This window comes from Ranitomeya variabilis, chromosome 3 (assembly GCF_051348905.1).
Source record: "Ranitomeya variabilis isolate aRanVar5 chromosome 3, aRanVar5.hap1, whole genome shotgun sequence".
NCBI classification, from domain to species: Eukaryota; Metazoa; Chordata; class Amphibia; order Anura; family Dendrobatidae; genus Ranitomeya; species Ranitomeya variabilis.
In genome coordinates this window covers 26,193,798-26,219,283 of record NC_135234.1, presented here as the reverse complement: position 1 = coordinate 26,219,283, position 25,486 = coordinate 26,193,798, and the positions used below count along the sequence as shown (strand labels likewise).

The 25,486-nt window shown below is 49.5% G+C and overlaps 1 protein-coding gene across 3 annotated transcripts; it reads right to left on the bottom strand.

Moving 5' to 3' along the window:
* Positions 1-18,771: 18,771 nt before the first annotated feature.
* LOC143815025 (uncharacterized) lies at positions 18,772-24,829 on the bottom strand. Of its 3 annotated transcripts, XM_077293818.1 has the most exons (6): positions 24,619-24,829; positions 24,271-24,530; positions 22,543-24,054; positions 22,017-22,434; positions 20,541-20,566; positions 19,213-19,302 (listed from the first exon to the last, which is right to left on the bottom strand). In XM_077293818.1, the coding sequence occupies exons 1-5, from the start codon at positions 24,698-24,700 to the stop codon at positions 20,556-20,558; spliced, it is 2,283 nt and encodes a 760-aa protein (XP_077149933.1). In that variant the 5' UTR covers positions 24,701-24,829; the 3' UTR covers positions 19,213-19,302; positions 20,541-20,555. The 3 variants fall into 3 exon arrangements, with proteins under 3 accessions (XP_077149932.1, XP_077149931.1, XP_077149933.1); XM_077293817.1 differs by lacking the exon at positions 20,541-20,566 and having other exon boundaries at positions 18,772-19,302; XM_077293816.1 differs by lacking the exon at positions 20,541-20,566 and having other exon boundaries at positions 18,774-19,302; positions 22,017-24,530.
* Positions 24,830-25,486: the final 657 nt, after the last annotated feature.

Here is a 25,486-nt window from a genome sequence, read left to right as displayed (position 1 = left end):
AAACACACAAACTTTTGAAATAGCATAACAATTGAACATAACAAGGCTTCCCTTTACGGGAGGTGAGGATTCTTGAACGTTGCAAAAGTTAGGTCATGCACAGTTTATGACTCTCAGTTCAGTGATTGAAACAGCGGGGACCCCGGGTAAACAAAGGGGCCCCCCTTTTTGAAAGTTTTTGAGCAATTCACCGTCCATTACTCTATTGTCCATTTAAAAACCTGTAACAAAAAGATATATATACAACATTTTCAATTAAATAGCAGCCCTTATTAATACCTCCAAAGTTTGTAGCGGAGGGGAGTTTGATTTTGAGTGCTGCGTGTGGACCTTCGCAGCGCAGGGGTTGCTATTGGCCTAACAGGGCCCGCTATGCTTGCTACCGCTGGTGTAGTGCGCTGTCTTCTAACTACACTTCTAGTGAGTCTGGGTAGCACTGGCAGGTTGGGGCTCTCAGAGCTGCTGCTATCAACAGTGGGTACGGCAGGCTCACTGATAGCAGAGGGAGGATTTGCCGGTTCAACGGTTGGCATGGCTTCTTCAGGCAAGGCTTGTTGAGGTTGCGGGGCCGGATGATCTGGTACCACCGTTGTTTCTGGTGGGTCCGGCTGTGGAAACGTTAGAACAGGTACCGCGATGGCCTGATTTATCTGAGTCCAGGACTGGGGAAAGTCACCAAGGACAGTATGGAACATCTTCTCCTTTTCTACCGGCGGGGAGATTTCTGGGGCCGTGCCCCTCTCTTTCAACTTATCGGGGCAGACCTTAAGGCAGTAGCGTAGCTACCAGGGGGGCAGAGGGGGCGGTCGCCCCGGGCCCTGTGCTCTGAGGGGGCCCACCCAGAGCTACGCTACTGTCAGGGCCGGTGTTAGGGGCCCCTGCCTCCGGTCAATGATTATCTTTTATTTCCCCTGCGTTTGTACTGTGTATGTAGCTAAAGTAACATGCACGGTACAAACACTCACAGGGAGTCAGCAGAGAGAAGAGAAGGCCTCCAATCAGAGTGCAGGGAGTGAGTCATGTGATCGCTCTCCTGCAGTCTGTGGAGGAGAGGGGGAAGGGAGGTCACTCACCGCTCACCCAATCCCGGCTGAGCGCGCTGTGCTCAAAGCTCCTGTGCTGCAGAGAAGTGATCAGCTCGAGCAGCAGCAGCAGCAGCAGCAGGTCTATGCCTACACATGATGTCTGCAGCATCTGACTTGGAGGAGCCTGAGGAGCAGCCCCCAGGACCAGAGGACACTCTCCACACAGCATGATGAGTATCTTGGCACATGTCACTTGCTATTTGATATGTCTGATCTGTTGCCTTGAATCAGAGGCGTAGCTAGGGTTTTGGTCCAGGGGGGGCGAAGCTTCTGAGTGGGCCCCTAACCAGGTAACCTTCATTACAATTCGGTGATGCGCCCTAATAGTGGAGGAGAACCTCAGCAGATGACAACGATGTTACTGAAGATAATCTCTATATAAATACCAACATGGATATTACCGCCATATGGTCAGTGGTAGATACCAGTCCTACAGAACATATAACAGATCACTGCACAGTTACAGATAATGTCTTACCGCTGACGTTCTTTCTGATAGAATTGTTGATTTTTCCCGTCTTTTCCATCTGGCCCAGACCGACATGACAACTTCTTCCAGCTACAACTCATCTGCAGAGAATACAACAAAGACACATTTCACTTCTCATATTCCAGCCCCATCACATCACCATCTATTCCCAACCTGCACAAACTCCTCATTCTGCTGATACCCCAATACAGAGCCGCTGCTACCGTATGTGTCCCTACTACTGCACCTGATACCCCGATACTGAGCCGCTGCTGCCATATGTGTCCCTACTACTGCACCTGATACCCGAATACTGAGCCGCTGCTACCGTATGTGTCCCTATTACTGCACCTGATACCCCAATACTGAGCCGCTGCTGCCATATGTGTCCCTATTACTGCACCTGATACCCCAATACTGAGCTGCTGCTGCCGTATGTGTCCCTATTACTGACCCCGATACCCCAATACTGAGCCACTGCTGCCGTATGTGTCCCTATTACTGCACCTGCTGTGTGGTTCTCTGTGCCCTCTAAATTCTAAAGCACCCCTCTATAATATAGTAATGCCAGGTGCAAGTGCCCTAGAAAACAGTGCCCACATTTTGTCCCCTAGAAAGTAATAATGCCCTCTGTGTGTGACCCTTTGATAGTCACAGTAACCTGAGTTCCCCTGTAAGAATAAATGCCCACTTTACATTTAATAAAGTCCCGAGTCTCCCCCACTGTACAGCTCCCCTATACACAGTATGATGCCCCCTCACTGTATATACTGACCCGTTAATATCCCCCAAACTGGCTCCCACACTGTATGATGGCCCCTTCGCTGTAATCTCCACACTGAATGATGGCCCTCTAGATAGCCTCCATATAGCATAATACACCAGATAGTCCTCAATAAGGTATAATACATTCCCCATAGGCCTCCATATAGTATCATGCACTCCCCATAGGCAGACTCTATAGTATAATGCCCTTCACATAGGAAGACTATATAGTATAATGCAGCTCCCATAGGCAGCCTCTATAAGGAAGGCTGTAAATGTGTCCCCAATCCCCTCCGCAAGGCATAAAAATGACCTCTCATTATACTCACCAATGGCTCTCACCAAGGCATCGCTGGTCTTGACTTAAGATCGCCATCCTCCATTACTGCTTCATCTGTATGACACATTCTACGTCATCCACACCGTGTCACCCATCGCGCTCCTGTGCAGGAGCACTTCTCTCTAGGCTGCTGAAAGCAGAGCCAAGTACTGTAGTGCGTATGTGCTGGGAAAGGCCAAAGGGCGCTGATTACCTGGAAATAAACTGGCGCATGCGCACTACAATACTGTGCTCTGACTTCAGCAGGGCAAAGAGAAGTGCGCCTGCATGGGAGTGCGATAGAGGACACTGAATGCAGGATGTAGGACGCATCTTCCACACGAAGAGGGACAGCGATCACAGGAAGAGGGTCGGCGCCGGATCAAGACTGTGACGCCCGGACTGCGCCATCCGCGATTATAATAAAAGCTCTTTTTTGTGCCTTGCATAGAGGATTGGGGACATAGAGAGCATTCTAGAACACTATGTGAGGGCGTACAGATGCTGGCCGGAGCTTATATGGTGACAGGCTCCCACATGTAAAAGCCGTCCTGCAAGATTCCAGCCACTCGCAAACTTAAGAAAATAATCATTCTCCTTCTCATAAGCTAATCAGCAGTAAATACATTATGTGCAAGACACTTATCGATCACATGTCAGTGTTCTGTGTCTGTCCAGATTGCAGGATAAACAAGACATACAAGTTTAAAGGGAACCTGTCACCCCGTTTTTTAAAGATGAGATAAAAATAGCGTTAAATAGGGGCAGAGCTGTGCTTTACATTAGTGTCTTTTTTGTGCCTTTATTCCCCAGCTATGCTGCCGAAATACCTTTGTAAAGTCGCCATTTTGGGCTGTCACTCACGCTGGTCTGGACAAATGGGCGTGGTGACATCGCTGTTTCTTCCCCCAGATCTTGCTTATCTGTCCGTTGGTGGTGAAGTGGTGTGCGCATGTCCAGCTGTCGCATCCACTGCGCAGGTGAAGGAAAAGAGCGCGATCTGCGCTATTCCCCTGGTGATCGGTGGGGGCGGCCATCTTCCTGAGGCCGCACGTGCGCAGATGGAGTGCTTTGCTGCACGGGGCTTCAGGAAAATGGCCGCCGCGATCTCCATCTGCGCACGTGCGGCATCCCGCGGCCATTTTCCTGAAGCCCCGTGCAGCAAAGCACTCCATCTGCGCACGTGCGGCCTCAGGAAGATGGCCGCCCCCACCGATCACCAGGGTAACAGCGCAGATCGCGCTCTTTTCCTTCACCTGCGCAGTGGATTCGGCAGCTGGACATGCGCACACCACTACGCCACCAACGGACAGATAAGCAAGATCTGGGGGAAGAAACAGCGATGTCACCACGCCCATATGACCAGACCAGCGTGAGTGACAGCCCAAAATGGCGACTTTACAAAGGTATTTCGGCAGCATAGCTGGGGAATAAAGGCACAAAAAAGAAAATAATGTAAAGCACAGCTCTGCCCCTATTTAACGCTATTTTTATCTTATCTTTAAAAAACGGGGTGACAGGTTCCCTTTAAGAACCTTCATTGCTTTATATACTGTGCCTGTATGTATGTATTCAAGGCAACAGATCAGACATATCAAATAGCAAGTGACATGTGCCAAGATACTCATCATGCTGTGTGGAGAGTGTCCTCTGGTCCTGGGGGCGGCTCCTCCCAGTCAGATGCTGCAGACAACATGTGTAGGCAGTGAGCTCAGCTCACAGTCACAGGCAGAGACCCCCTGCGTCCCCGGCTGCTGCTGCTGCTGCTGCTCGAGCTGATCACTTCTCTGCAGCACAGGAGCTTTGAGCACAGCGCGCTCAGCCGGGATTGGGTGAGTGACCTCCCTTCCCCCTCTCCTCCACAGACTGCAGGAGAGCGATCACATGACTCACTCCCTGCACTCTGATTGGAGGCCTTCTCTTCTCTCTGCTGACTCCCTGTGAGTGTTTGTACCGTGCATGTTACTTTAGCTACATACACAGTACAAACGCAGGGGAAATGAAAGATAATCATTGACCGGACTAGGCAGGGGCCCCTAACGCCGGCCCTGACAGTAGCGTAGCTCTGGGTGGGCCCCCTCAGAGCACAGGGCCCGGGGCGACCGCCCCCTCTGCCCCCCTGGTAGCTACGCTACTGCCTTGAATACATACCGTATTTTCCGGCGTATAAGACGACTGGGCGTATAAGACGACCCCCCAACTTTACCAGTTAAAAAATAAAATCTTTTTAAAAGTTGGGGGTCTTCTTATACACCGTATGCCGTCTTATAGGGCCGGTGAATATGTGCCTTTTGGGGGGGGGGGAGTGATCCTGATGAGGACGAGGGGGCGTCTCACAGGAAAGTGAGTATCACCCATTACCTTATCGTAGCGCTGCAGCGTGGGGTCTCTGTGCTGGGAGCGGCGGCTGCTGTGCTGTGGCGGCTCCTCTTCTGCAGTGTGGGGCCTCTGGTGCTGTGGGGCAGTGGCGGCGGCGTATCTTCATGCAGTCGGGGCTCCTCCGGCATCTCAAAGACTGGAAGCCCCGCCGGCAACTCCATCGGTACAATGCGGTCAGGTGGCCTCCGGGAAAATGGCCGCTGCTCAGATTCAGATCTCGTCCCGAGATCTCGGGAGACGAGATCTGAATCTGAGCAGCGGCCATTTTCCCGGAGGCAGCTCAATAGGTGCGATGCGGTGGCCCGGCCGCTGGGGGCTGCGCATGCTCAGATTCAGATCTCGTCCCGAAATCTCGGGACACGAGATCTGAATCTAAGCAGCGGCCATTTTCCCGGAGGCCACCGCATTGTACCGATGGAGTTGCCGGCGGGGCTTCCAGGCTGAGATGCCGGAGGAGCCCCGACTGCATGAAGATACGCCGCCGCCGCCACCGCCCCACAGCACCAGAGGCCCCACACTGCAGAAGAGGAGCCGCCACAGCACAGCACAGCAGCCGCCGCTCCCAGCACAGAGACCCCACGCTGCAGCGCTACGATAAGGTAATGGGGGATACTCACTTTCCTGTGAGACGCCCCCTCGTCGTCATCAGGATCACTCCCCCCCCCACCCACCATATACACCCGGCGTACAAGGCGATTCCCGGCGTACAAGACGACCCCCGACTTTTAAGAAGATTTTCAGGGGTTAAAAAGTCGTCTTGTACGCCGGAAAATACGGTACATACAGGCACAGTATATAAAGCAATGAAGGTTCTTAAAGGGAACCTGTCACCCCGTTTTTTAAAGATGAGATAAAAATAGCGTTAAATAGGGGCAGAGCTGGGCTTTACATTAGTGTCTTTTTTGTGCCTTTATTCCCCAGCTATGCTGCCGAAATACCTTTGTAAAGTCGCCGTTTTGGGCTGTCACTCACGCTGGTCTGGTCATATGGGCGTGGTGACATCGCTGTTTCTTCCCCCAGATCTTGCTTATCTGTCCGTTGGTGGCGTAGTGGTGTGCGCATGTCCAGCTGCCGAATCCACTGCGCAGGTGAAGGAAAAGAGCGCGATCTGCGCTGTTACCCTGGTGATCGGTGGGGGCGGCCATCTTCCTGAGGCCGCACGTGCGCAGATGGAGTGCTTTGCTGCACGGGGCTTCAGGAAAATGGCCGCGGGATGCCGCACGTGCGCAGATGGAGATCGCGGCGGCCATTTTCCTGAAGCCCCGTGCAGCAAAGCACTCCATCTGCGCACGTGCGGCCTCAGGAAGATGGCCGCCCCCACCGATCACCAGGGGAATAGCGCAGATCGCGCTCTTTTCCTTCACCTGCGCAGTGGATGCGACAGCTGGACATGCGCACACCACTTCACCACCAACGGACAGATAAGCAAGATCTGGGGGAAGAAACAGCGATGTCACCACGCCCATTTGACCAGACCAGCGTGAGTGACAGCCCAAAATGGCGACTTTACAAAGGTATTTCGGCAGCATAGCTGGGGAATAAAGGCACAAAAAAGACACTAATGTAAAGCACAGCTCTGCCCCTATTTAACGCTATTTTTATCTCATCTTTAAAAAACGGGGTGACAGGTTCCCTTTTAACTTGTATGTCTTGTTTATCCTGCAATCTGGACAGACACAGAACACTGACATGTGATCGATAAGTGTCTTGGCACATAATGTATTTACTGCTGATTAGCTTATGAGAAGGAGAATGATTATTTTCTTAAGTTTGCGAGCGGCTGGAATCTTGCAGGACGGCTTTTACATGTGGGAGCCTGTCACCATATAAGCTCCGGCCAGCATCTGTACGCCCTCACATAGTGTTCTAGAATGCTCTCTATGTCCCCAATCCTCTATGCAAGGCACAAAAAAGAGCTTTTATTATAATCGCGGATGGCGCAGTCCGGGCGTCACAGTCTTGATCCGGCGCCGACCCTCTTCCTGTGATCGCTGTCCCTCTTCGTGTGGAAGATGCGTCCTACATCCTGCATTCAGTGTCCTCTATCGCACTCCCATGCAGGCGCACTTCTCTTTGCCCTGCTGAAGTCAGAGCACAGTATTGTAGTGCGCATGCGCCAGTTTATTTCCAGGTAATCAGCGCCCTTTGGCCTTTCCCAGCACATACGCACTACAGTACTTGGCTCTGCTTTCAGCAGCCTAGAGAGAAGTGCTCCTGCACAGGAGCGCGATGGGTGACACTGTGTGGATGATGTAGGATGTGTCATCCAGATGAAGCAGTAATGGAGGATGGCGATCTTAAGTCAAGACCAGCGATGCCTTGGTGAGCGCCATTGGTGAGTATAATGAGAGGTCATTTTTATGCCTTGCGGAGGGGATTGGGGACACATTTACAGCCTTCCTTATAGAGGCTGCCTATGGGAGCTGCATTATACTATATAGTCTTCCTATGTGAAGGGCATTATACTATAGAGTCTGCCTATGGGGAGTGCATGATACTATATGGAGGCCTATGGGGAATGTATTATACCTTATTGAGGACTATCTGGTGTATTATGCTATATGGAGGCTATCTAGAGGGCCATCATTCAGTGTGGAGATTACAGCGAAGGGGCCATCATACAGTGTGGGAGCCAGTTTGGGGGATATTAACGGGTCAGTATATACAGTGAGGGGGCATCATACTGTGTATAGGGGAGCTGTACAGTGGGGGAGACTCGGGACTTTATTAAATGTAAAGTGGGCATTTATTCTTACAGGGGAACTCAGGTTACTGTGACTATCAAAGGGTCACACACAGAGGGCATTATTACTTTCTAGGGGACAAAATGTGGGCACTGTTTTCTAGGGCACTTGCACCTGGCATTACTATATTATAGAGGGGTGCTTTAGAATTTAGAGGGCACAGAGAACCACACAGCAGGTGCAGTAATAGGGACACATACGGCAGCAGTGGCTCAGTATTGGGGTATCGGGGTCAGTAATAGGGACACATACGGCAGCAGCGGCTCAGTATTCGGGTATCAGGTGCAGTAGTAGGGACACATATGGCAGCAGCGGCTCAGTATTGGGGTATCAGGTGCAGTAATAGGGACACATACGGTAGCAGCGGCTCAGTATTCGGGTATCAGGTGCAGTAGTAGGGACACATATGGCAGCAGCGGCTCAGTATTGGGGTATCAGGTGCAGTAGTAGGGACACATACGGTAGCAGCGGCTCAGGATTGGGGTATCAGGTGCAGTAATAGGGACACATACGGCAGCAGCGGCTCTGTATTGGGGTATCAGCAGGATGAGGAGGTTGTGCAGGTTGGGAATAGATGGTGATGTGATGGGGCTGGAATATGAGAAGTGAAATGTGTCTTTGTTGTATTCTCTGCAGATGAGTTGTAGCTGGAAGAAGTTGTCATGTCGGTCTGGGCCAGATGGAAAAGACGGGAAAAATCAACAATTCTATCAGAAAGAACGTCAGCGGTAAGACATTATCTGTAACTGTGCAGTGATCTGTTATATGTTCTGTAGGACTGGTATCTACCACTGACCATATGGCGGTAATATCCATGTTGGTATTTATATAGAGATTATCTTCAGTAACATCGTTGTCATCTGCTGAGGTTCTCCTCCACTATTAGGGCGCATCACCGAATTGTAATGAAGGTTACCTGGTTAGGGGCCCACTCAGAAGCTTCGCCCCCCCTGGACCAAAACCCTAGCTACGCCTCTGCCTTAAGGTGATCCCTGGATACTGCTGTCGAGGTCTCCCCTCTGTCCTTGCTGATGAGACAGACCTTAGTGTTGTCGAAGTCGGATGGCAAGATGGTATACGGTTCCGCTTCCCATTGGTCATCAAGCTTGTGTAACCTCCTCTTTCGTTTAAGCACTTGCTCACCAGGTGACAGGGGAATCGCAGGAGCGTGTTGATTGTAGTCCCTTTCTTGTTTCTGCCTAGCCTGGGCGAGACTTCTCTCCACACACTCCTGTACTTCGCGGTATCTTCGCTGCCTTTCTGTATCCCAATCTGCCTCCGGCGAGGTATCTTCGGGTACTAGGACCCCCATGTCCAGATCAACGGGTAACCGACTAGACCTTCCTCGCATCAGGTACGCTGGAGTACAGTTGGTGGAACTTACTGGGATGTGGTTATACATATCCACCAAGTCAGGCAACTTTGTCGGCCACAGGTTCCGTTCCTCCACAGGCAAGGTCTTCAATAAATCGATTACTACCTGGTTCATCTTCTCGCACATCCCGTTGGTTTGGGGGTGGTACGGTGTAGTTCTGATCTTCTTACACCCGTACAACTGGCAGAATTCTTGAAACACTTCCGCTTCGAATGCAGGCCCCTGATCGGTCAGTACTTTCTCTGGGTAGCCATGGGGTCTACAAAAGTGTTGCTGGAAGGCCCTGGCGGCAGTCCTAGCTGTTAGATCCTTGACAGGCACAACCACCAAAAACCTGGAGTAGTGGTCCACGATGGTAAGGGCGTAGATATAGCCCGACCGGCTAGGCGTCAACTTCACATGATCCAGCGCGACCAGTTCGAGCGGCCGTTTGGTGATGATAGGCCGCAGGGGAGCCCGTTGACTGTCACGGTCCTTCCTTCGCAGACTACACGGACCACACTCTCGACACCACTTCTCAATGGTTCTCTTCATGCCAATCCAATAGAACCTCCCTCGGAGCAGCTTCTCCAGCTTCCTCCATCCGAAGTGTCCGGCTCCATCATGGTAGGCTCCCAGAACCATGGGCGCATCTCGCCTTGGCACCACTATCTGCCACACCAATTCATGAGTACGTGGGTCGATGCTCCTCCTGCACAACTTGCCATCATGGATAAACAGTTTGCTTCTCCCCTTCCACAGCTGTTGAGTTTCTTGTGGATCATCTGGGCCAGGGTGCAACCCAGCCTGCGTCAAGAGTTCCTTCACCTGACGGACCGCGGGGTCACTATCCTGGGTTTCTGCCCATCCGTGGTGGGGCAGGGGATTCAGCGTGGCATCCGGTTGGTTCTTGTGCCTGTTCTTCACATGGTGAGAGTTCTGAGTGGCTTTGGGGCGATGGAAGGCAGGCAGCTCCACCTCTTCAAGTGCCTCCGGGTCTTCTCCCACTTCTGGTAGATTGGGCATTCGGGACAGAGCATCGGCATTGGCATTCTGGTGTCCTGCCCGATATTTGATGGTGAAATCATAGTTGGACAGCCGGGCCATCCACCGCTGTTCCAAAGCCCCGAGTTTGGCAGTATCCAGATGCGTTAGCGGATTGTTGTCCGTGAAGACGGTGAATTTCGCAGAGGCCAGGTAGTGCTTAAATCTCTCTGTCACTGCCCAGACAAGGGCAAGGAATTCCAGTTTGAAGGAACTGTAGTTGTCAGGGTTCCTTTCCGTGGGACGGAGTTTCCTGCTGGCGTAAGCGATCACCCTTTCTTTGCCGTTCTGAACCTGGGACAGCACGGCTCCTAATCCCACATTACTGGCATCTGTGTACAGCACAAACGGTTGATCGTATTCGGGGTAAGCCAGTATCTCTTCTCCCGTCAGTGCCGACTTCAAACAGGTGAAGGATTCCTCCAGCTCTTCGTTCCAATCAAAGGGGGTTTTCCTCCCCTTGGTCTTCTTTGGTTGGCCCACCAGCAGATTTTGCAAGGGTGCGGCCTTCTTGGTGAAATCCTTAATGAATCTCCGATAGTAACCTACCAACCCGAGGAACTGCCGGACTTCGTGGAGGTCACTGGGCTTTGGCCAGTCCTTGATCACTGTGACCTTGTCGGAGTCTGGGGCCACTCCTTCAGCGCTCACCACATGGCCCAGGTACTGCACTTTAGGTTTCAGCAGATGACACTTGGACGGTTTCACTTTTAGGCCGAAGTTGGACAAGGCTTCGAACACCTCGGCCAGGTGCTTCAGATGGTCTTCGTAGGTTTTAGAGAAGACTATGACGTCATCCAGATATAGCAGTACGGTTTCAAAGTTCAGGTGTCCCAGGCAGCTCTCCATCATCCTCTGGAACGTTCCGGGAGCATTGCACAATCCGAAGGGCATGTAGTTGAACTCACAGAGGCCCATTGGCGTCGTGAAGGCCGTCTTCTCTTTGTCCGCCTCCGCCACAGGAACCTGCCAGTACCCACTGGTGAGATCTAAGGTAGAGAAGTAGTTAGCAGATTTTAAAGCAGCCAGAGATTCCTCTATCCTGGGCAGTGGGTATGCGTCCTTATGTGTAATGCGATTCAACTGCCTGTAATCAACACACATCCTCATTGTACCATCTTTCTTTTTAACGAGGACTAACGGAGCTGCCCAGGGGCTACAGCTGTCTCTCACCACCCCAGCCTCCTTCATTTCCCGCAACATGTCCTTGGCACACTGGTAATGAGCTGGGGGTACAGGGCGATATCTCTCTTTTATGGGTCGGTGATCTCCCGTGGGGATGTGATGTTGGATCCCTTTCACCTGCCCAAAATCTGAGGGGTGTTTGCTGAATACCTGCTCGTACTCGTGTACTACCCTGTAAGCCCCCTGTATTTGATGAGATGGGGTAGAGTCAGTGCCCACATGCAATTCCCGACACCAGTCTTTCGAGTGCTCTGCAGAACCTTTGTTCTCCGCCACGTTTGACGGGACCAAGGGTCCAGGTGTCTGTATTACACTATTATTGACAGTGAACAGTTTGGCGAGCGTGGTATACTTGGTTAGGTGGACCTCTTCCTCCCCACAATTGAGGACACGTACGGGCACTCTCCCCTGTCGGACGTCGACCACCCCCCGGGCTGTCAGAACAGTAGGCCTATTGTCTGAATATACAGGTTCTACCAAGGCCTGGTAGTCCCTACCCCTGAGGCCTATAGCTGCTCGACACCATATTAACATTTCACTCTTGGGAGGTATCGCGATGGGGTTTGAATCACTTACAGTGACACGACCAATCTCACCACCAGTCAGCTCTACCTGCTGTCTCTGCATCAGAGCTCTGATTTACTTCTGCAGGGCACGTTGCTCACTGTGGACAGCGTTTTCTGCCACCTGTTGCAACAAAACAATCACTTCTGCAAGACAATTTTCTATAACATTAGTACCAAGAGTCATCATGGGATTACATTCTCGACGATCAATATCTACAATCACAATCCCTTGGGCTTTCAATTCCACCCGCCCCACTTTGATGGTGACCTCCTTATACCCCACTTGTGGCAACGGCTGACCATTACTGGCGATTATGGTGAAATCATCGTCAGGGCCACGAGTAATATCAGCGTCCTCCCAATACCGTTTGTAGAGCACGTAAGGTATAGTCGTCACCTGAGAACCGGTGTCCAGCAAAGCATTCAAGGGGATTCCATCAATCACTACAGGGAGAACTGGTCGTCCTCCAATATACTTGGTTCTCCAATGCTGCGGGCCTGACCGTCCTACTCCTGGGGGTTGGCCCTTTGCCCCAGGGGTTGCTCGTTTAAAGGACAGTACCTTGCAAGATGGCCCACCTGGTGACAGCGGCGGCAGATGGGTCGTCCATCCTGGTGGAAGCGGTCGTCGGGCCGGCTCCTGGTCGGCGGAGTCCTCCTCTGTCGCATCCAAGGGACATCCTCCGGGCTGGAAGCCAACTGGATCTTCTCTTTGGGGGCCTCCTGTAGGGACTGCACCGTCCGGGCCAGGGCAGCGACGCTCTTAGTTAGCTCTTGCATCTGGAGCCGAAGTCCTGCGGGGGAGTCGTCCTCGAAGCTCTGGGCGTCAGCCTCCGCGGCAACTGGGGTATCCGATGCCACCTCCTGGTGGTAGGTGAGAGCGGGGCGCCTGGGTGTTACTGCGCGGCTGGGCTGTCGCTCCTGCAATGCCTGGATAGCTTTATCTTTAAACTGCACAAAAGTCAAGTCTGGATTTTGCATAGCCAGGAAGTGCAATTGGCCCCGCTGGTGACTGCACAGGAGCCCCTCAATGAACCGCTCCTTCAGGATTTTATCTTCATCCTGCATGCTGCCGGGGTCACTCTGCTTAATGGCCCGCATCGCTTCCTGGAGATTAAGGGCATAGTCCCGCAAGCTATCCTGTGACCTTTGTTTGCATCCATAAAAAATCAGTTTAATTTCTGTAGCAGTGCGAGTATCAAAGGTGGCTTTAAGCTTGGCAAAAATCTGTTGTGCAGTTCCTTTATCCTCAGCGGGCCAGGATTTCAATTCTCTAAGAGCCGCCCCAAAGAGTTGGCCGGTTATCATATGGACTTTCTGGGGCTCGGTTAGGGGATAGAACTCGAGCAGGCTGCAGAGCCCTTCTTTAAAGTCAGTGAATGTATGCGCCTCCCCAGAGTATCGTGGGAGCCAGGTCGCTCCGGGCAGGTAGGGCATGGAGAAGGGCATTATGGCTTTTGCGTTAGCGGCGGTGTCCGACTGGCTGATGGGGGCAGCGGGCCCTGCGGCAGCCAGTGGCGGTATTAGGGCTGCGGCTTCGCCCGCTGCGGGGACCGGAGCTGCCCCTGCGTCCGCGGCTGCGACCGCCACCTCCTCTCCTCCCGACTCAGACATGGCTGTCCCTTCCTCCCACTAACCTGCTGGGGGTCGGAGTTCCTCTTCCGGGATTGGCGCCTTACCGCGCTTTCCGTTCCGCGCTTCTTTTGGCTGATCCCGCCCACGTAGCTAAGGCGCCTCCCTCCGCGCGCGGCAATGGCGAATTTTGGCGGTAACTCTCCGCGGCAAGCAGTAGCACACAGTTCTCTCAATAAAGTACAGTCCAAGCACGATAAATCACGGTTCCAAGGCACACATGACCTGATTCTTCAGGCTTAAGTAGATCCTGTTCGTGACGCCAAGTCTGCGGCGCCCCCGCACCGCCGCAGGGCCGAGGGGATACCCGGAGCCGGGCCTCTGAGTTTCAGTCCTGGGGTTGTCATGGTGGCTAGACCCGGTCCGTGGCCCTGTTTGTCAGTGGGGGACGTCCGGTGCAATAAGCGGTGTTGTAACGGTGCAGGTCGCGGTAAATAATGAAGACACCAGGTTGCAGTCTCTTTACCTCTTTACTGAAGATGTTGAAGACCTCAGTCCAGAGCGCTGTTAACGGGGTTTTCAGAGACCGGCCGGTCCAACGACACATCAGGAGTTCCTCCTTACAGGTGGGAATCAGTATCTACCTTCTAGCGCTGTGTGTTGTAGTTCTTCCCTGCTGAGCTCCCGGGATAGTCCTCACAACTGTTTCTTTCTGTCTCTACTGTTCTTTCTCCGTCCTCCAGATGATATGGTAGGACGCACCCGTATGACGGGGTAGGCCTGGAGTTCTTCCGGGACCCTAGAGTCGCCCCTCTCCCACAGCTGCCTCCGTTGTCTGCTTAGGTGTTAAGTGAGACAGCCAACCTGTAATTAGCTGTCCGGCCGTGGTTTGCAATGTACTTAAAGTCTCTTACTTGCTCGGCGTTCCGGCCGCCGACTGTTTGCGCCTCAGAAGGATGTTGCCTCGGTCTAACAGCAGGACCCCTTCTGGTATTTCTCCTTTACTGTATTCCCGTTGTTTACTGGTTAGTTCTGCTCTGAGGAGTCTGCCAGGATCCCATCCCTGACAGGTCCTCTCACTAGCTCTTCCCAGCTACTTCTCCCTGTCTTCCTGTCCAACCCCCCAGTTTTACCAGAGTTGTGAGGAGTGGCCTACTAGATAGGACCACCCCCCCTGGTGGCCGGAGTGTGAAGTGTGGTGTGAGTGTACCTGGTCAGAGAAACTCCTTTAGTGCAATCAGACGTACCACAGCTCCCCATAGTGGCGGAGCCACAGTACTGCAACAACCAGGACTCTGGGGTGCTGCACAAACCCAGTACGTATTTGGAAGTCTGTGATTCCCTGTGCATTGAGTGAAGAAACAAGTCTGGACAGACTGCTGATACAGAGACGGACGGGTTGTTGTGGAAGCATTCCTAGGAGCTACAGAAGAAGAGACAACATTGTGAGGCCACGAACTAAGTCCCCGGCGTTTGGGCTCGGCATCGCCTACAAGACAAGAGGAGCTTGCTGTAACTTATTGGCGCTGAAGATATGGACTGGCTGCAGCCTGTGCAGATTCCTGCCTGAGAGGAGATCTATCTCAGGATACGGTACCAATAGTTATAGATACCCGGGTATCCCTGCTCAGAGTGTTTAATTGTGACTTTAGAGGTGTATCTTATATTTGAGTTGTGTAAGTTATACTCAGTGTGCCGTTCCAGGGGCTCCCTTGTTAACACTACATTCAATTTACACTTGTTCCTGTTTAGTTTCCTTGTTAGGTAAATTTCTTACTAGTCTGTTGTAGCATACAGTTCTCAGGAGACCTTGGAGTGGCACAGTGATTTCAGCTGCTGCTGAGCTGGTGTATATTTGGGGTGCATCTGCCTTAATATTCTCCATATTACCTTTATTATTTTGCCTTTGAGTAAATACCGTTAGAGATTTCTGCCTTGGTCTTGGTTTGTGACTCACTGGATCTTATTCGGACCTCTGGTCATTACAAGCTAACAATACAAAGCTGACATCAACCCCACAAATATTACTTGTAGTGAAATGCAAATAAGAAAAAGGGATTCCAGCTTCATCAATTGCAAAATTTATTCCAAATAGAAGGATTCCATGGTTAAAAAGTAGACACAACAATGTGTTATGAACGCACAGACTGCATTCTTTATGAGAGCTTTGATAAAGAACGCAGTCTGTGCATTCAAAACTCATTATTGAAGCTGGAATCCCTTTTTACTTTTTGCATTTCTCTACAAGTGGTCCCTTGAGTTCTGTGCTTCAGGATGCCTCTTAATTTGGGCAAGCTGGTTATCCTTTCTTTTTTGCCACAAATATTACCCCACTTGCCACTGCCACAGGGTAAGTAGGAAGAGCAAGGCTAAGATTTGGCTCATCTTATCAATGCACCATTATTTGGGCAGTTGAGAGCTTATGCTTGTAGCCTGGGGGGGGGGGGGGGGGGGGGGGCAATATCTCTGGCTTCTTCCCAGACTATTAATATCAACCCACAGCTGTCTGTTTGGCCATTGCTGGCTTGAATTTATAGGGGGACCTATATCATTTTTCTGTTGTCCTCTGTAAATTCACCAGTAGAGGCTAAACAGACAGCTGTCAGTTGATATTAATAGCCTGGGAACCTTTCGGGATATTGTCCCTTTTCCGAGATTATTACCATCAGCGCCCAAGTCTTGGGCTTTCCCTCTGCTGGTTATGAAAATTACACAGGTACTCAGCCTTTTTTAAATTTAATTCTTTATTTTTTCACAGGAGGGACACAGCGGGTGCTGAATGCAGCTCCCATCATTGTTGAATGGTCGCGCTGATCTCAGGGAGACCCAGTGACAATGATAAGAGCTGTCTTTAGCATTCGGTGGCCGGGATCAGCACAAACTGTACTGCTTTCCCCAGGTACGTGTGACACAGAAACATGAACGGCACATGGATGTGACATAAGTGCGGCGCCGCAGGGTCCTGGTCATCGCAGTGGTATTGCTTTCCTCTCAGGGAGAGTGATGCTACGTTTGGAGGCAAGAAAGGATAACTGCATCCAGGTATCACAAACATGCAACGCATTTCACTCTCCAGGCCACCAGCTTCTCCTCCTATTTATTAGGTCACTCCCCATATATATATATATATATATATAACTGGTAGTCTGTAGGGAAAGTCAGTCAGTTCCAGACAGTAGTCTGAGGAGGACAGAGGGTCAGCGGAGCTGTGCATGCCCTCAGAGCTGCAACTCCCAGAAAGAGACACTGAAAGGCAGAATTGTATTGCAGCGAGGGTGAAGGAAGTCGAAGCAAAGGAGAGGATACCAGAAGGGGACCAGCCCTGCTCAGGCTGCCTCCCTCTGAGGTGCAAAATCCCAGTGGCCGGAACACCGGGAGGGAGTAAGGACCTCTACGCCTTATTTCAGAGACCGGCAGGACCGCTAATTGCAGGTTACCTGTCCGCACCTACACCCAGGAGGCACGGTGACACCTACAGAGCCAGGTTATCTAAGAGACCCTATAAACAGGCTCAAGTCACCAGTCATACAGGTTTTGTCCTATCCTATACGGTAGACAGAGAGAGCAAAACATCACATCTGTGAGACCCTTATGTGAAGCCATAGGCAGTAAGGGACTACACCACTGCAGCGCAAGGGAAGGCTACTGATTTACACCTGGATAAGGGAACTCTGGACTTGCCTCCAAACCGTCCGGACTCTGCCTGCCCTGTGATCTGGTGCGCTGGACTGTGGATGCTGAAGTCTTCAGTAAAGGTAAAGAGACTACAACCTTGTGTCCTCGTTCTTCACTGCGCCTCTCACCATCCACTATCTACATACTGGGAAGCCCTAGGGATACACTTCACCTGTGGGAAGGTATACCATCTAGCTGCCATACCATCACCCTAGCGGACCCCTTAAAAGCGGCATCGGTCACCCTGACCGAATACCACAAGTTGCGTCACGAACATAAACTTTATCACTTTAAAGACCTTTCCCTTTTACATGGGCGCCCAGGGCCACGGACCGGGTCACAGCCACCGTGACATCCCCCTGTGAAACAGCAGGACCTGGTACCGAGTACCCCTTGCCCGCGGGGCGACTCATATGGACACAGACAACAAGTGGACACAGAAATGTCACAGGAATGTCACATACGTACATACGGATGGCACATGGACACGGATCTCACCAGTACTGTTTTTTCCTGTACAGGAATCACCAGGATGTGTGAAGGAGGCATTAGAGCGCAACTGGCCCATGCACACACCAGTGAATTTCTCTTAGAGCGAGTGCAGACAACCTTATTTTCAGTCCACGTCAAGTCCAACAAAGCATCAAATCTCACTTGAGCCAATATTAGCCTATGGGGCCGTGCACATTTCAAATTTTTTCCTCGTACAGAGCCTGTCTAAGGAAAAGATCGCAGCTTGACTGAGTTTGGTCCTATATTCAGATAACACTCAGCCATGCAAGTCAATGAGTCCATGGAAACCATCGGACTGCACTCGGATGACATCTGAGTGTAGTCCGATTTCTACGGAATGACATGATGGAGAAGATGGAGACATTTTCTTCTCCATCTTCTCATACGAGAGAATTGTATCACACTATGGTCACACTTTGACCAAACCCCGATCATAGTTTGATCAAATTGTGATTTGCAGAATTGACCGGATTCTCTCGGATGAGAGAATTTACGCTGCTGTGCACATGTCCTTATGAGAAAATCAGTCCAAATGTTTTTGAGCAGAGTTTCATCAGACTCATAGTGTTATCGATTTTGATCCGACACTTGCCTCCGCATCGAACATGCCTTCGCGATATTGCTTGGTCTGCAAAAAATATTGGAGCTAAGGGTGAGCTCGCTTTGTGAAAAACACGAATAGAACTTCTAGGTGAAAAATGGACGTCGGAGTGAGACTTGGGAAGCTCATTTAACCAAGGTTCAAGCTTCAACATCAAAGGCTGCTAGTACCATCCTAACTCAGGTGCACAGATGACTGCTGAACAAAAGGTCCCTCTAAGACTACGTTCCCACGTTGAGTTTTTGGTGAATTTTTCACTCTATGTATTTTTGAAAATAAGCAAAGAACCTATCTTACTTAATAAGTGTAGAACTGCTACAGAAAATCAGCAACATCAAAAAAACTCACCAAAATCTCATCATGGGAATCTAAGTGATATTTCATAACAATGTCAGAGAAGGTCATTCAAAACGTGAACGTAACAATGAGCCAAGCCCCAGTAAGGTCATTGAAAAATTAGCAAAGTTACTTAGTAAAGACAGAAAAAAACACAGGTAAATCCAGTAGAAGATTTTGTTTTTTGACTTCTAAGAAAACAGATTTATTATGGAAGATGAATCCTGGGATGGTTGGTCATTTAAGATCCATCGATGATTCAGGACTTCACTCAAGGCAAACAAAACAAAGGGTCCCTCTAAGGCTACGTTCCCACAATGAATTTTTGATTAGTTTTTCACTCTGTGTATTTTTTAAAATAAGCAAGTAACTTATTCTACTTAATTTGTGCAGAAATGCTGCCGAAATTCTCACCAAAATCTCATCACGGGAACGTATCCTAAGAGGTCAGTGATATGTCATAACGGTGTCAGAGAAAGTAATTCAAAACTTCAGTATAAAAATGAACCAAGCCCCAGTAAGGGCAATGAAAAATCAGCAAAGTTAGTTAGTGAAGAAAGAAAAAAAAACCACAGGGTAACTCCAGAAATTTTTTTTTTTTATTTCTAAGAAAACAGAGTTATTATGGAAGATGAATCCTGGAAGGGCCGGTCATTGCAGTTCCAATGATGATTCAGGACTTCACTCAAGGCAAACTAAAAGAAACAAGTAAAAGATATAAGATAAAGGTGGAAAACATCTGAGACACACAACAATGAAGTCAGATTACTTCTTCTAAAACTTAATCACAAGATGCCCCCTTTAGATTTAAGCCCTTGCCTCCAGGTTACTGCCAGTCATACAAAGTCTCTCCATGACAATTCTAGACCTTGCCTCAATAACATTTTCACACATGGTCACCTCGGACGCAATAAGCATCCTCATAATATTACTAGACAAGGGAATCTGTCATCAGTGATAACAAAAATTCCCCATTAAATGTCACCTGATTAACCCAGCAGGAAGTACAGCGGCGTCTAAAAATCACTAAAATTGACAAATCTTCAGGCCCGGATGGGATCCACCCCCGAGTACTGCAGGAATTAAGTACAGTCATTGATAGACCATTATTTTTAATCTTTAAAGAGTCCATAATAACAGGGTCTGTACCACAGGACTGGCGTATAGCAAATGTGGTGCCAATATTCAAAAAGGGGACAAAAACTGAACTCGGTAATTATAGGCCAGTAAGCTTAACCTCTACTGTGGGTAAAATCCTGGAGGGCATTCTAAGGGATGCTATACTGGAGTATCTGAAGAGGAAGAACCTCATGACCCAGTATCAGCACGGGTTTACTAGGGACCGTTCATGTCAGACTAATCTGATCAGTTTCTATAAAGAGGTAAGTTCCGGACTGGACCAAGGGAACCCAGTGGATGTAGTGTATATGGACTTTTCCAAAGCTTTTGATACGGTGCCACACAAAAGGTTGATACATAAAATGAGAATAATGGGGAGGGGGGAAAATATGTGTAAGTGGGTTAAGAGCTGGCTCAGGGATACGAAACAAAGGGTGGTTATTAATGGAGCACACTCGGACTGGGTCGCGGTTAGCAGTGGGGTACCACAGGGGTCAGTATTGGGCCCTCTTCTTTTTAACATTTTTATTAATGACCTTGTAGGGGGCATTCAGAGTAGAATTTCAATATTTGCAGATGACACTAAACTCTGCAGGGTAATCAATACAGAGGAGGACAATTTTATATTACAGGATGATTTATGTAAACTAGAAGCTTGGGCTGATAAATGGCAAATGAGCTTTAATGGGGATAAATGTAAGGTCATGCACTTGGGTAGAAGTAATAAGATGTATAACTATGAGCTTAATTGCAAAACACTAGGCAAAACCGTCAATCAAAAAGACCTGGGTGTATAGGTGGATGACAAACTCACATTTAGTGGCCAGTGTCAGGCAGCTGCTGCAAAGACAAATAAAATAATGGGATGCATTAAAAGAGGCATAGATGCTCATGAGGAGAACATAATTTTACCTCTATACAAGTCACTAGTGCGACCACACTTAGAATACTGTGCACAGTTCTGGTCTCCGGTGTAGAAAGACATAGCTGAACTGGAGCGGGTGCAGAGAAGAGCGACCAAGGTTATTAGAGGACTGGGGGGTCTGCAATACCAAGATAGGTTATTACACTTGGGGCTATTTAGTTTGGAAAAACGAAGACTAAGGGGTGATCTTATGTTAATGTATAAATATATGAGGGGACAGTACAAAGACCTTTCTGATGATCTTTTTAATCATAGACCGGTGACAGGGACAAGGGGGCATCCTCTACGTCTGGAGGAAAGAAGGTTTAAGCATAATAACAGACGCGGATTCTTTACTGTAAGAGCAGTGAGACTATGGAACTCTCTGCCGTATGATGTTGTAATGAGTGATTCACTGCTAAAATTTAAGAGGGGACTGGATACCTTTCTGGAAAAGTATAATGTTACAGGGTATATACACTAGATTCCTTGATAAGGCGTTGATCCAGGGAACTAGTCTGATTGCCGCATGTGGAGTCGGGAAGGAATTTTTTTCCCTAATGTGAAGTTTGCTCTTTGCCGCATGGTTTTTTTTTTGCCTTCTTCTGGATCAACATTTTAGGGTGTGGGTTGAACTAGATGGACTTAAAGTCTTCCTTCAACCTTAAAAAACTATGTTACTATGCTTTTGCTACCTAATCTAAAAACAGCGTAATGTAGGGGCAGAGACCCTGATTCCAGTGATGTGTCAGTTATTGGGCTGAGTGTTGTAGTTTTAAGAAAATCAGTGCTTTATCAGCAGGAGATTATCACTAGAGGACTAGGTGTCTCATGCCATGTAGTCCTCTTGTTCTACGTAACCCTGCCCCCAACACTGATTGGCAGCTGTCTGCCTATGCACAGTGTACACAAAAAGCTGGCAATCAGCGATGTGGGTGGTTTATACAGAGCTCAGAATTCTGAGCTGTGCCATATCTGCAGCACATAAAACAGGAATTTTATAAAAATGACAAAAGCAGATCAGTAAGTGATGCATCGCTGGAATCAGGGTCTCTGCCCCTACACTATGCTTCTCTCAGATTACATAGCAAAAACCTGGTTACAACTTGGTTAAGTTATTTCCTGATGTCAATGATTCCATGCCATTGTCATTCAAATCAGTGCCTCTATAACATCAATGCCCTTGTAACGTTATTATCAAGAGATCCCATAAAATTGTCACAGTAAGTCCTCCCATAACATTGACAATCATGGTCAGCCCATTATGGCTTTGCTGCACATAGTCAGTGCCATCATAACATTGTCAACCATATTCACCACCTCTACGAGTCTCCCATTATAGATGTCTGATGTGTTCGGTGATGCCTATACAGCATTCCTGCTTACCTTCCTCTTCTTCTACTTGTTGAGACTCTTGCTCTGGTTGCACATTCTCCTGGCTCTCTATTTGTTCGACTTGAGGCTCGGGAATCAACTGTGGAAGCTGAGGCTCGGGGACGTCTTCAATCTGTGGCTCAGGGTCAATTTCCTCTACTTGAGGCTCGGGGTCTGTTTCTTCCACCTGAGGCTCAGAGTCTGTTTCTTCTACCTGAGGCTCAGGGTCTATTTCGTCTACCTGTGGCTCGGGGTCTGTTTCTTCTACCTGAGGCTCTGGGTCTATTTCTTCTACTTGAGGCTCGGGGTCTGTTTCTTCTACCTGAGGCTCTGGGTCTATTTCTTCTACTTGAGGCTCGGGGTCTGTTTCTTCTACCTGAGGCTCTGGGTCTATTTCTTCTACCTGATGCTCGGGGTCTGTTTCTTCCACCTGAGGCTCAGAGTCTGTTTCTTCTACCTGAGGCTCAGGGTCTATTTCTTCTACCTGAGGCTCGGGGTCTGTTTCTTCTACCTGAGGCTCGGGGTCTGTTTCTTCTACCTGAGGCTCTGGGTCTATTTCTTCTACCTGATGCTCGGGGTCTGTTTCTTCCACCTGAGGCTCAGAGTCTGTTTCTTCTACCTGAGGCTCAGGGTCTATTTCTTCTACCTGAGGCTCGGGGTCTGTTTCTTCTACCTGAGGCTCAGGGTCTGTTTCTTCTACCTGTGGCTCTGGGTCTATTTCCTCTACCTGAGGCTCGGGGTCTGTTTCTTCTACCTGTGGCTCGGGGTCTGTTTCTTCTACCTGAGGCTCTGGGTCTATTTCTTCTACTTGAGGCTCGGGGTCTGTTTCTTCTACCTGAGGCTCTGGGTCTATTTCTTCTACTTGAGGCTCGGGGTCTGTTTCTTCTACCTGAGGCTCGGGGTCTGTTTCTTCTACCTGAGGCTCAGGGTCTGTTTCTTCTACCTGAGGCTCTGGGTCTATTTCCTCTACCTGAGGCTCGGGGTCTATTTCCTCTACCTGAGGCTCAGGGTCTGTTTCTTCTACCTGAGGCTCAGGGTCTTTTTCTTCTACCTGTGGCTCGGGGTCTATTTCCTCTACCTGAGGCTCAGGGTCTGTTTCCACTACCTGAGGCTCAGGGTCTGTTTCCACTACCTGAGGCTCAGGGTCTGTTTCTTCTACCTGTGGCTCGGGGTCTGTTTCCTCTACCTGAGGCTCGGGGTCTATTTCCTCTACCTGAGGCTCAGGGTCTGTTTCCTCTACTTGAGGCTCAGGGTCTGTTTCTTCTACCTGTGGCTCGGGGTCTGTTTCCTCTACCTGAGGCTCGGGGTGTATTTCCTCTACCTGTGGCTCGAGGTCAATTTCCTCTACTTGAGGCTCAGGGTCTGTTTCTTCTACCTGTGGCTCGGGGTCTATTTCCTCTACTTGAGGCTCAGGGTCTATTTCCTCTACTTGAGGCTCGGGGTCTGTTTCTTCTACCTGTGGCTCGGGGTCTATTTCCTCTACCTGTGGTTCGGGGTCTGTTTCTTCTACCTGAGGCTCAGGGTCTGTTTCCTCTACTTGAGGCTCGGGGTCTGTTTCTTCTACCTGTGGCTCGGGGTCTATTTCCTCTACCTGAGGCTCGGGGTCTGTTTTCTCTACCTGAGGCTCGGGGTCTGTTTCTTCTACCTGTGGCTCGGGGTCTATTTCCTCTACCTGAGGCTCGGGGTCTGTTTCTTCTACCTGTGGCTCGGGGTCTGTTTCTTCTACCTGATGCTCAGGGTCTGTTTCTTCTACCTGAGGCTCGGGGTCTATTTCCTCTACTTGAGGCTCGGGGTCTGTTTCTTCTACCTGTGGCTCGGGGTCTATTTCCTCTACCTGAGGCTCGGGGTCTGTTTTCTCTACCTGAGGCTCGGGGTCTGTTTCTTCTACCTGTGGCTCGGGGTCTATTTCCTCTACCTGAGGCTCGGGGTCTGTTTCTTCTACCTGTGGCTCGGGGTCTGTTTCTTCTACCTGATGCTCAGGGTCTGTTTCTTCTACCTGAGGCTCGGGGTCTATTTCCTCTACTTGAGGCTCGGGGTCTGTTTCTTCTACCTGATGCACAGGGTCTGTTTCTTCTACCTGAGGCTCGGGGTCTATTTCCTCTACTTGAGGCTCGGGGTCTGTTTCTTCTACCTGTGGCTCGGGGTCTATTTCCTCTACCTGAGGCTCGGGGTGTAGTTCCTCTACCTGAGGCTCGGGGTCTATTTCCTCTACTTGAGGCTCGGGGTCTGTTTCTTCTACCTGTGGCTCGGAGTCTATTTCCTCTACCTGAGGCTCGGGGTGTATTTCCTCTACCTGAGGCTCAGGGTCTATTTCCTCTATGAAAGACTCAGGCTCGGGTTGTGTCTCTGGGACCGGAGGCTCAGGAACTATTTCTGGAGCCACGACTTGAGGGACATTGTAACACCAGATGACTCCAGAGATCCTTGAATCGAAGCAGCATCCTCTTCTGATACAATCCTGCTTACTGATACCCGGAAAGCCACAGTCTGTTCTCTGACGTGGCGTCAAAGTGCACTGAGCTTCATCTTCAAAAAAAAAAAAATTAAGTTAAGTAATTCCCAGGTTCTTCTGCAGTTGAAGAGTAAAGAATGATGATTTGTAATTCATACTTACTAATGACCGGACCAGCTCCAGCGTGCAGAAACTGTGCGGAGAGGATGAAGAGGGTGAAGGCTGAGAGCCCGTGCAGCGACATTGTAGTCAGTACACAGGGAGCTTATAATAGATGCTTATTATCCGGACCTGCTGAACATTTATATACATTGGAGATATTTGGATTTCTGATGAGAACTGTTTACTAAGGGAGCTGCTATTTTTGCACATAATCCTGCTCTTAATTTCGTCTTGCATGCACTTTGCAGACAGATTATTGTATTTGCTAAGACTGTTTATAGATGTACAACATACGGAATAGCAGAAGAGAAGAAGTAAAATACAATATATAAAGCAGAATAATTGTAGATTTCAGAACATACAGATAAGAAAAAGACCAAGTACCGTAATATATGTGGGTACAAAAAATAACAGAGCCGTTTCGCAGTTGGGAGAGTAGTCTGTGACCACTGAAAACGAGAGGTTTCTGTGTAGGTGGATTCGCTTTGACGTTTTATGTGGTTTAGAACCCTTTATAAGACAAGATGTAAGTTGAAGTGCCCCTTTACATGTACTGGGATGGAGGCACTTTTCTGTGTCAAATGGCTGATAAGATAGAGACATATGCTGTAGTCAGTTAAAGAACTTCACTCTCGCAGAGACAACGTGCTTGATGGGTTCAACAGTCTTACATGAAGGACAGGTAGATAGTTGAGAATCGATTCACACTTATGACACTTGGTTGACGCCTGTGACAACTCGCTGACATTTCCTTTAGCAGCACCTCCATCACCATCAGTCTCTGTCTCAGTCCGAGGCTCAGTAGTACAGCACAGGCCTGCCGGACGCGATGGGGTTTCGGATGACCCTGGTCATGCATAAGGTCATC